The sequence below is a fragment of the Myotis brandtii genome, unplaced genomic scaffold (genome assembly GCF_000412655.1).
Source record: "Myotis brandtii unplaced genomic scaffold, ASM41265v1 scaffold181, whole genome shotgun sequence".
Taxonomy (NCBI): Eukaryota; Metazoa; Chordata; class Mammalia; order Chiroptera; family Vespertilionidae; genus Myotis; species Myotis brandtii.
Genome location: NW_005356712.1, coordinates 1,496,195 through 1,508,245, shown reverse-complemented (window position 1 = coordinate 1,508,245; position 12,051 = coordinate 1,496,195). Strand labels below are relative to the sequence as shown.

The following is a 12,051-nucleotide window of genomic DNA, read 5'->3' as shown; positions in this document are numbered from 1 at the left end:
GGAGCGGGCCTAAGCCAGCAGGTCGTTATCTCCCGAGGGGTCCCAGACTGTGAGAGGGCACAAGTGGGGCTGAGGGACACCCCCCCTGCCAGTGCACAAATTTTTGTGCACCAGGCCTCTAGTTTAAGTATAAAAATCTATACTAATAAAAAGGTAATATGCTAATTAGACCGGACATCCTTCCAGACAAAGCCACGGTGGCGGGGGCCAAGGCAGAGGCAGTTAGGGGCGATCAGGTCAGCGGGGGAGAGCAGTTAGGGGTGACCAGGCCAGCAGGCAGAGTTAGTTAGGGGCGATCAGGCAGGCAGGCAGTAGCGGTTAGGAGCCAATGGTCCCAGATTGCAAGAGGGATGTCCGACTGCACATCCCCCAAGGGGTCCCAGATTGGAGAGGGTGTAGGCCCGGCTGAGGAACCCCTTCCACCCCCGTGCACGAATTTCGTGCACTGGGCCTCTAGTATATAATAACAGTAATGGATCATAACTCACTGACTTAAACAGTTAAATGTAAGTCTGTACAGTATAAATGAGTTGAAAGTTTTATGAGGAATGGCTATTTTGATAGTTTGAAAGCACCTTCCTACAAGATACTTAGGTAATTACAGTGAAGCAGCTTGGCAGATACCAAAGTGAACATCATCATGAACGTGACCAACTGGAATTGGGAGCCACCTGCTGGGATGCAATAAAAAGAACAGAGCATCTCAACTGTGATGTTCTTGCCAAAGATCTCTAACCTGAATCCAAACATGAGTAACATCAGACAAATACAAATTTTACGAAATAACTGGCCTGTAATCTTTAGAATTATCAAGGTCATGAAAGTCCATGAAAAATTAAGGAATTGTTCCAGATTGGAAAAGACTAAAAAGACAGGACAACTAAAGGCCAGGTGTGGTCCTGGACTGGATCCTTTTGTTCCAAAAGACCGTGGGACCACTGTTGACACTTGAATGGGGGTCTGAGGATTAGATGCTAACAGTGTATCATTGTTAATTTAAAATAAACGGTCTCTGACCCACTTCTCACAGAGCTCTGGCTGGGTGGGCTGGCCGCTCCTAGGTGACAGGTCTTGTCTGCAGGACACTACCTCTCCCTCCCTCCTCTCTGCCATTTCCCTTCACTCACTCCTGGTGCTGGCGTCTCTCTTCTAATGCCCTTAAATTCCAAAGCCTCAGCATGGCTCAGCTAAAGACCCTGCTTTTCTTAAAGTCACCCTCTTAAGGAATGGATGAGCTTTAATATGTGTATGATTTTAGAAACCTCCCACTCATACCTCACAGGGGTCATCCCGTCATTCACCCGGAGGAAGGCACACTATCTGAACTGCAGTGTGGGATGTTGGATTACTCTGCCTTTACATGTACTATTTCCATCTACGAGGTAAGCATCGCGAGGTCGGGACTACATCTAATGCCTCTTCCCAGGACCTAGAAACACTCCAAACACAACAGGTGTTCAGGAAGTGTTTATTGGTGACAGATGGTACGTAGGTGCTAGGAGGCCGAGTGAGCATCTTCCACACCTCTCTGCCAGACGATCTGCCACGCCTGCATTGTTCCTTTCTGGGTAGGAACACTGCATTCCTAAACACTGGCTGCATCACTCTTGGACTCGAACAAGCAGCGTCCTGTCCTCCGCTGCTCCTTTGATTGGAGGCCGCACAAAATCACTGAGGTCCTCAGACTCTGATCCCAACCTCCTCCTTCCAAAAGCCTCAATGATCCCCAGCCGTCTCACAGATTAAACTGCCATTCCCAAAACTGGTTTAGGGGGAAATGGGGAGTTACCATTTCTGTTTGGGATGTGAAAAAGTTCTAGAAATGGCTGTAGTTACACAACACTGCGAAGGCACTAATACCAATAAATTGTATCTTTAAAATGATAGATTTTGTTATATATATTTTGCCACAATTTAAAAAAAAAGGTTCTTGAGGTTTCCCATCAGGATGGGTACCCCATCCTACCCAAACATCCTCATTTCTTCCCATTCCCCAGTCTATTCTAAACCATTAAAAAAACCTAAAAATACAAACCACATCTGCATATAGCACTCCTGGACTCAGGTCTCCAGAAGGTCACACATGCCGCACCTGGCACATTCTCGTCACTTCTCTCTGCCCAGAACCTGCAGCAGCAAACGTCCCCTGGCTGCCCCTGGCTGCCCCTGGCTCACCACATCTCTCCTCACTCCATCATCCAAGGATTTGCTAACTGCTCTCCCTCCTGTGACGCTTTAGCTGTTTTAGCTGGTAAGCACCTGCTTTATATATTTGCATTTTTCCTCTGCTTTCCAAGGTTGTTTTAATTTAAACCCTGAAACCAACAGCCATGGAGCTTCACTTCCTTGTGCAGGCTTCCCACGAGCCAGATACACTACCAGACACATGATGTGCACTCGAACGTCTGTAACGAATAAATTACTCTCTGAACTCCAAGGCTGATGGCTGTCTCTCCAGAAACACAGCAAAGGAATCAATATGTCTGGAGCATCAGGCTTGTTTAAAAGAAAGAAAATACCACAACCATCGAGATACCTTCTGACCTGCTCTCAAACAAGCAACTCCCTAGCTACATAAGGATTTTATTTCATTTCTTTAGAGGCGTGTTTTTTAAAATCAAATATACATGCCCACAGCACAAATATATAAAATGTGCACAAAAGCAAATGCTGACTCACCTCATAATGTGCATATCTCTAAATCCCCAGCTGACAGTCAGGAAAGACCTTAAACTCGTTAATTAAAAGGCCAAGTTGGTTCTGAATAACACACAACTATAAAAACAAGATAAAGAAAACCAGGGGAGTTTGTGAGCCTTCAAAATGAGTCAAGATCAGTTCAAGAAAAAGAGCTAAGGACATGAGAGACCTGTCTGCCCGTGCAACTGTAATTAACGAGAGTCACAGAGGAAAATGTGCTTGATCCCAGATGTCAATTCAGCAGATTAACATCTCTGCAGCGAACATTCTGGTACAGAGAGGGGAAGGGTGTGATGCTAAAATGCTCCTACCTGCTCCTGGGCCAACACGGCCTTCTTCTTCATCACTTTCATAGCATAGATGTCCCCGGTGGCTCTCTCTCTTACCACCTGCACTTCAGCAAAGTGTCCACAACCCACCAGACTTCTGACTTCAAAGTCCTTCGCAGAAGGCTGGAGCTCCTGCAGCTCAGCGATGGTGTTGGAATCTGCAAACATAGAAGAACGACTCCCAGGTAAATAAAGAGCTTCGAAGACCTGCATCTTTATGAAAGCCAAAAAAGAAAAAGGGTTCGTATGCCCTCCCTCACTGTCAAAAGACATTTAGTCACTTATCATCAGCATGAATAATTATAAAATCAGCACAAAAGTGTTTTTATATGTTAAAATTAAGGGCTCCAGAAATTCCAAAGCACAGTTTCCATGGCAGCTATAATTTGCATCCTGTAGACTTAGAAATAGGGGAAGGAGAACACAGATCAAGCTTTCCTTCCTCCTCTCCAAGGCTGCAGGGCAGTGTTTGGTCAAAAATGCTTGTCCGCAATTAGGTCAATTTTACAATGAACACAAGCAACATGACTCCCATTTCAACCAATGTTGGAGTTGGTTTCCGGACCATTCCATTCTGACAAGTGCTCTGCTCAGTTTTCTCTCAGTGGCCCATGGATTGTGTCAGTAATAGTAATGCCTTCCTTGCCTTAACATGTGGCAGTGCTACCAAAAAAAACACACACACAAACAAACTTAACATGTCACAGATCTGGAAGAGTTGCAGCTGTCTTTTTCTTAATGTATAGTCTTACTCCTTTTCCTAGTGCAATCTTTCTGTTGGTGTCTCAGTTTGCTTGGGCTGCTATAACAAATACTATAGATATTTGTTTAAACAATAGGCATTTATTTCTCATCATGCTGAAGGCTTGGAAATCCAAGATCAAGGTGCTGGCATATTCAGTTCCCGGTGGGGGCCCAATTCCGGGCTTACAGACAGCCACCTCCTCACTACGTCCTCACATGACAAAGAGAAAGGCAGCTCTAGTTTCTCTTTCTCTTCTTGGAAGCCCCATCCTCGTGATCTCCTCTCAATCTAAGTACCTCCAAAGGCCCCACCTCCAAATGCATCCCATGGAGGGTCACAGGCTCACCATAGTAAATTGGGCGGGACATAAACATTCAGTCAGAGATCTTCAATGTATGGATATGGACTAAACAAATGGATGGCAGGTTTGGAATCTAACATACATCTTTTTTCACTGAAAGAACACTAGGCTGGAGCATCTCTGAATATGCAGCAACTCTAATGACCTGCAAGAATGGAGGGGACCAGCTGTGACTGACTGAAAATTTAATTCAGTTCTGCACATTATAGGGAAGCTGCACCGTATACAGGGGTACACTCCAAAGGAAAACACATAATCAAAATTACCCTGGAGAATCCCTCAGACAGGGCCACCTTGAGGACCAAGAGGCTGTCTTGCAATCGCAGAGGGACACTGGCGTCCTCCGGGCACTGGAGCAGATCGCCATTTCCGTAGGTTGGCCACGGACACAATTGGAAGATAGATTTCTAGAGTTACGTTCAGCTCAGCAGACTGTTCAGACCATGACAGGGACTGAGTCCAACAAAAGGAAAAGCCATTTCATACCCACATTCACAGAGTGGCATATTGATGATTAGCCAATGCGACTGTAACTGCTGCTACCCACCCCCTTTCTTTGTTGCATGGTTGGAATTTAATTCCTTTGCATCAAAGGCACTTATGATGATCTCTGTTGCACTGAGTGTTTTCCCACCACAGACCCACCTCTCACATTAGCCAGTCATCCTGAAAACACCTGCCTCCAGTCCCTTGGGGAATCAGGCAAGAGTGGTAGGTAGATCCCCATGAATTCATCATGACCATTGTAAAAACAAATAAAAAATAAAAATAAAAAAATCTAGAGCGCCTACACAGAGAAATCCATGCAGAAGCAAAATTGAAAGCTGAGCAGCATTTTCCTTTTACCCTGACATCACAGTGCCAACCCCATCTTTCTTCCCTGTCCCTTTCCAAGTTTCTTTCAGATCAAGCATTTGACTTTGAATTATAATTCCCCAAATACGCTGGCTTGCAACTCTCTGGGTTGAACCCGATTTCATTATTGCTCCCACACAAGGCCAATCTCTCTTGATTCCCTGTTAGGCCTTGAGCCCACAATTTGCTTACAGCATTTGTCCAACTTATTAATTTTGGGTCTGTCACTGCCAACCACCAGACATCTCAATCACACAAGCAGGCAAACTGCTTACAGGCAAAGCCACCATGATACTCTCAGAATTCTAAGGAATCGTTCCAAATCTCAATGTCTTTTTTCAAATGCTTTGGATTGTTAAGGTGAACAGGTGAGACCCTAAACTCAAGTCTACAACTATTTAAAATAATAAATCTTCACAATTTCTCTCCCAATTAGCAGCTTCTGCAACTCCAAGACCATATTACCCTTCACCCCTGCACATGGAGTAGCATGGAAGAGCCCGGTGGGTGCTGACTTCTGAAGGGGAGATGAAGACCGGAAGCACTGAAATAGAATGCAGTCAAAGGATGATCTTGTCAGATAAACATTTGCACCCAGAAAGCAAAAGCCAACACTGCGGAATGCACTGCTTCTTTTCTGAGACTTAGTAATCCGACATTTCAACTTCTAGGAACTCAAAGTGCTTCCTTCACAGAAACACTAGCACATGTGCTCGCAGAAGGTACGTATGAAAATGTGATGAGCACGCTTGTAACAGAAAAATAATTAAAAACAACCTAAAGGTCCATCAACGGGAAAGTCCACCCACATAAAAGAATATTAGGCCCTTGTTTAAAAGAATGAGGTAACGTTCAACCTCCACTAGAATATATGGGGGGGGGTGGGGGTTGCCTGTTTTGGTCACTATTGTAAACCTAGACTGGATTCTGGCACGTAGCAAATGCCCCATAAATATTTGTTGAGTAAATATACTGCTAAACCAGTGGCAAGACATTATACACACATGTAAACGATAATACAAACGGAACCACTTTAAAATGGAGCCGGAGCTGCCAAGCCAGAGGAACTGTCTTACACCTCTTCTGTCTCAAATTTTTGGAATGTTAAAACAGAGCAAAACAACATTTGGACTGGGCTTAAGCAACCTTGTGTCCCAAAGAACTGTTTGCCAAAAATAACAAAAAAAGCAGTTATTATGACTACTGGACTGATGACTACTGGACTGAAATTTTAAATATGATTTAGAATTCACTTCGCTATGCTATGCTATCTGCACCAACAGAAATGCCTTCCTTCTGTTGATGCCATCCACCCCCTTCCCTTCCTCCTAAATACCCATTGCTCCTCATTGGAACACTATTTGGGCTTTGCCTGAACCAGTGATTCCCAAATAACTATTCTTATTGATCTCAAATAAACGCTTATGTTTCACTTTCTAATTTAACATATTATTTTTTGTGTGTAAAATTAAACACAAGTAATGTTAGAACATGCATGGAAAGGGTTGATAGATGCTACAGCTAATTGACTGGGGCAGAGGAATTCGTAAAACTACTCTCCCTTTCGATGTGCTTGAAAATTGCTATAATAAATATTTTATAAGGAAAAAAACATTGCAATACTATTAATAGTGGTTATCTCAGGCAGGCAAGATTTTGAGGGATTTTTCTCTTTGATCTTTTATATTTAATTTTGTATTATGTTTACTATTAGGGGGAAAAAACTCCTTCAAGTTATAATTTGTCCACAAGTATTAAAGTTGTGAACATACAGATTTTACCTATGGTGAATGTAGATGAAAGAGGGTAGAATTTCAGCTACTATCAACTCATCAAGAAATTCCCAACTTTGGCAATTATGAACACTTTTCTATGTTTGTTTTAATATCACTCTTGCTGTTTATTTTTTACACAAATTATGAGACACTATATTTAAAGTTTGGCGACTTATTTTGTTCATCAGCATCATAGTCAGTCAACCAATATTTACTGAGCACCTACTATGTGTCAAACACTGGGGATAGAATAGTAATTAAGAAACAGCCCTGACCGGTTTGGCTCAGTGGATGGAGCATTGGCCTGCGGACTCAAGGGTCCCAGGTTTGATTCCAGTCAAGGGCATGTACCTTGGTTGCGGGCACATCCCCAGTGGGGAGTGTGCGGGAGGCAGCTGATCGATGTTTCTCTCTCATCGATGTTTCTAACTCTCTATCCCTCTCCCTTCCTCTCTGTGAAAAATCAATAAAATATATTAAAAAAAAAAAAAAAAGAAACAAAAATTCCATCCCTAGTTCCCAGATGCTAGTTCTCTGCCCTCCCTTGGCCCATGCTAGGGGCAACACTTTAGTATATAGGGGTATACTTTGTCTCATTTCCTCCAATAGTTCCCAGAGAAAATCTCTATGAGAAGATTCAAGAAACTTAGGCAATAACAGCTGTTGGATCTTTCTTCCCATGGGAAACTGAAGCTTACATTCTGAAACAGAAACTCAAAAGGGGAGGGGAAAAAAATACTAATGCAATCATCCTTTTTCAATCATAGCCTCTCAACTATACTCTCCAGGAGGCCTCTTCAACAATATGAAACAGTTCCCTGAAAGAGAATTCCATTAGAAGAATCGACATTTCACTAAGCCTAGCCCCGTGATTACAGAATGAGTTGAGAAGAGCCACTGCTTTAAAGTAACCAGAGAGCAGTGTCCAGACTAATGAAGGTGCCTCTGGGTGGCTTGGTAAGTGGTGAATTCGTCTGTCACATAATTTCCCTTCCCCTCCCACTCCCTATTTGAGAATTTAAATATGCAAGAAAATAAGGTGGGAGTTTATTCAAACAAATACAGAATAATGAGCAAATGCCCCAAGTACATTTTAAAGTTAAAGATATATTAAACATCGGTGGAGGTTTATGACTATCATTATTGGGAAACATTTATTGTCTCTATGTACCAGGCAACATGGTAAACCTGATCATTCAATCCCCACACAGCCTTATTAGATATACATTTTCCCCATTTTGCAGATGAGGAAACTGAGGACAGACAAGGTTCACACATAAATACCTAAAGTTACTGTACTGAACATACACTGATTTTTTAAAAAATATATTTTTATTTATTTCAGAGAGGAAGGGAGAGGGAGAGAGAGATAAAAACATCAATGATGAGAGAGAATCATTGATCGGCTGCCTCCTGCAACGCAGGACACTTTCAGTCCACAGGCCAATGCTCTATCCACTGGCCAAACCAGCTAGGGCCCATAGACTGATTTTATCTATTCAAAACGCCCAGCTCCTCTGGGTACATGCACATCCCCCATTCCATGAGGTCCTGGTAATCATGGTGCCCTGAACCCCTAGGCACCCAGATGAGGCCAATCACACTGACTGGTCAAGGGGTGGGCAAACGACCCAAAGCAGAGCCGATTAGAATCTTCCCTGCCACTGTAATAATATACATAGTGAGCCCTAACCAGTTTGGCTCAGTGGATAGAGCGTCAGCCTGCGGACTCAAAGGTCCCAGGTTTGATTCCGGTCAAGGGCATGTACCCTGGTTGCGGGCACATCCCAAGTAGGGAGTGTGCAGGAGGCAGTTGAATCGATGTTTCTCTCTCATCGATGTTTCTAACTCTCTATCCCTCTCCCTTCTTCTCTGTAAAAAATCAATAAAAATATATTTAAAAAAAAAAATATATATATATATATATAGTGAAAGATAAACATCGGGCAGGGTATGAGTACCAGTCTCTGAAGGTGGTGCCCAGTGACCCATGTCCCCTGGAATTCATGCCCTGTGTAGTTCCTGGCACGTGGAACATGAGCCGCCCTATGACACACTTCAAACAACAGAATGCAGCCAAATAGATCCTAGACCCCTTCCAGGCCTTAGCTCTAAGGAGGCCTGGCCACTTCTACTTCTGTGCTTTTGGAAACCTCCAGCTACCATGAAGGAAGTCCAGACATCTCTGCTAGAGACCGACCATGCAGATCAGGGGTCAGCAAGCTTTTCCTTAAAAAACCAGATGGTAGCCCTAACCGGTTTGGCTCAGTGGATAGAGCGTCGGCCTGCGGACTGCAGGGTCCCAGGTTCGATTCTGGTCAAGGGCATGTACCTTGGTTGCGGGCACATCCCCAGTAGGAGGTGTGCAGGAGGCAGCTGATCAATGTTTCTCTCTCATCGATGTTTCTAACTCTCTATCCCTCTCCCTTCCTCTCTGTAAAAAAATCAGTAAAATATATATTTTTTTAAAAACACAGATGGTAAATATTTCAGGCTTTTAGGCCTTTCAAGGTCCCAATCACCACTACTCAAATGCCACTGTAATGTGAAAGCAGCCACAGACAATGCCTAAACAAATGAGAGTAGCTGTGTCCCAGTAAAACTTTATTTAGAAACAGGCATCCCAGGCTGTAGTTGGCGGACCCCCTGAGGGAGGGACCACATAGAGGAGCGTGGAGAGCACGGAAACCCTGAGACTTCAGGAGAAAAAGGCCCAGTCACCCCAGAGCCCCAGCTGAGCCCAGCCTTCTAGTCAACATGTCAGCGTTGGGTGAGCCATCTGGACATTCCAGACCAGGAGAGCCCCTGGTGCCTGAAATCTTGGCCAACATCACAGAGAGAGGAGGAATCCTCAGCTGAGCCCAGTCAACCCACAGAATCATGAAAGGTAATACAATGATCATCACTGGAGGCCACTAAAGTTTAGGGTAGGTAGTTACACTGAAAAGTCATGTAAGGCAGGGTTTCCCAAACTTGGCACAATTGACATTTCCAGCCCGATAATTCCATGTTGTGGAAAACTGTCCTGTGCATTGTAGGCTGTTTAGATGCCAGTAGCAATCTCCTCCCCAGTTTTGACAATCAAAAATGTCCCCAAACATTGCCCAGTGTCCCTGAGGGCAAAATCACCACTGGTCGAAAAAGACTAGGGCACGAGCAGCCAACTTCCCCAAGTCAAGCAAAGTCAAGAACAAGGTGTGGGCAGGGCCAACTTAAGCCCTTCGGCTCTTTTGCTTTCCTCAGCCCTTTCCTCCATTAAAAATAAAATAAAATAAATAAAATAAAAAATTATATATATTTTATGACCACAGTGGCATAATGAATATAATCATAATCCAGAACCATTATACATTATTTCTATATTCATATTTTCCTTATGACTTTAAAATAAATTAAGTTAAAATAAATTAAACTTATTTAAATTAAATATTGTGGGACTTAAGTGTTGTGCCCACTATGCCTAATGGAGAAGTCCACCCTGAGTGAGTGGAGGACTAGGCCAGAGGACAATATTTAAGTCCCTGGAACCAGCCATGCCTAAAGTTTGACCCACCCTTGGATTTCTCACTTACTGGCCTACGCTAGTTGGAGATGAGTTTCTGTCACTTGCAACCAAGAGGCCTGACTTATCCGGTCTCCCAGCTACAACAGGTGGAACCTGACCTGGAAAAGGGTCCGTCTAAGAGCAGGATTCTTACCCACTGTCAGCAACCACTAACTCATCTGCCTCTGGCATCCTTCCAGGTTTCTCCAGCGGGACAGTTTTCAAGAAACAGTTTTCCCAACTTACACTTCCGGACGAAATTGCTCACGTGCTTCATCTTCATCAGAGCAGGCTGGCTGCATTCTTCAAAGAGAACAAAGAGGGCATCTAATATCCCTTCTCGGGAAAGAGGAGACATCTGCTGTTGAGTCATCAAGGGCGGTTTCCCCTAAAAACAGCAAACAGCAGATGGAGACACTGTCAATAATGAAAAGCTTTGATCAATAACATCCATCCACACAGAGTAAATTACAAGCCACCAACTTGACTAACTGCTCACGACACATGCTAACAGCCCAATTCTGTGGCTTCATTCTTTAAAGAGACATCAATTGACAGTCATTAAGTTATCACTTGCACGATTCCATTACTGTGGGTTTCTTCCACCAGCATCCGGGAAGGAAAACTTCACACGAACACCATTAATTAGAAAAGGCCCTTCTTTCTTAACGGTCTGAGGCTCACGGGAACATTTATTCTGGACCCTGCTGGCCCTGACATGTCTCCATGTCTCTACAACAGGAAACAGTGATTGCCATTTCCTTCACGTGTGCCCAGAGGTTTATTAATATAACTTTAGTGTCTTTAATTCACTCAAACAATCTAGAGTGCGATGAATGGAGTGACTACTCTAAAGCTCAATTTATTCCTAATCTAGAGCAACAGTTGCAAACTAGCAGACTGTATTTAGCCCACAGACTGTATCCAGCCCACAGACATGTTTTGTTTGGCCTGGGGTGTGTAAAATAATTTGAATTATCTGCCAATATTGAAAAAAATCAGATTTCACCAAAAAGGTGGGGGAAGGGGAGATTTCTGGCTTCTCTTAAAACACTGGCAGATCTAGCCACATTGCTCCATACCTCTGCCTGCTGACTTTGAGCTGCAGCTGCGTGAGAATGGGAATTCTTCCATGCTCGGCAAACTGCAGCTCACGAGCCACATACGACTCTTTGGCCCCTTGAGTGTGGCTCTTCCTAAACCTTAGGAGTACCCTAATTAAGTTAATAACAATGTACCTACCTATATAGTTTAAGTTTAAAAAATTTGGCTCTCAAAAGAAATTTCAATCGTTGTACTGTTGATATTTGGCTCTGTTGACTAATGAGTTTGCCGACCACTGTCCTAGACTGGTCTCCGTATTGTAATAAAAACAAAGATGAGCGGCAAGGAAACAAACTCGGGTGAGCGGAGTTGGCAGCCTGTTACCTGGAAGAACAGATTCAGCCTGGAGGCCCGGGCGGCAATGGGCTCAGCAGCGCCAGCGTCCAGCTGACTCCGTGCTCCATACTTGAACTTCAACATCTCCCCAGGGTGCTGAAGGGAGACAGGAGAAGGTCAGGTGTGAGAAGGGCGGGCTGAAGGAGCCTGATCTTCCTCAAGGTGTCAGGGATAGGAAGGTGAAGTTCAGCCACCACGCACGCGCCTTGGGACACTCGGTCTGGTGCGGGCGAATACAAACCAGATTTGTGCTCACTGTGAGCAAGCCCTGTGCTCACCGGAGAAGGAAAAGCAGCCCAGGC

General features: G+C 44.0%; 1 protein-coding gene across 4 annotated transcripts in view; it reads right to left on the bottom strand.

The window, feature by feature from the left end:
- CIT (citron rho-interacting serine/threonine kinase) overlaps positions 1-11,845 on the bottom strand; it is a 165,700-nt gene extending 153,855 nt beyond the window's left edge. For all 4 annotated transcript variants that reach the window (XM_014537689.1, XM_005863774.2, XM_014537690.1 and 1 more), the window contains exons 1-3: positions 11,738-11,845; positions 10,556-10,697; positions 3,012-3,187 (exon numbers count right to left, since the gene is read on the bottom strand). In XM_014537689.1, the coding sequence (XP_014393175.1) occupies positions 3,012-3,187; positions 10,556-10,697; positions 11,738-11,833 (414 nt within the window). In that variant the 5' untranslated portion in view covers positions 11,834-11,845. The remainder of the gene's footprint in view (positions 1-3,011; positions 3,188-10,555; positions 10,698-11,737) is intronic.
- Positions 11,846-12,051: the final 206 nt, after the last annotated feature.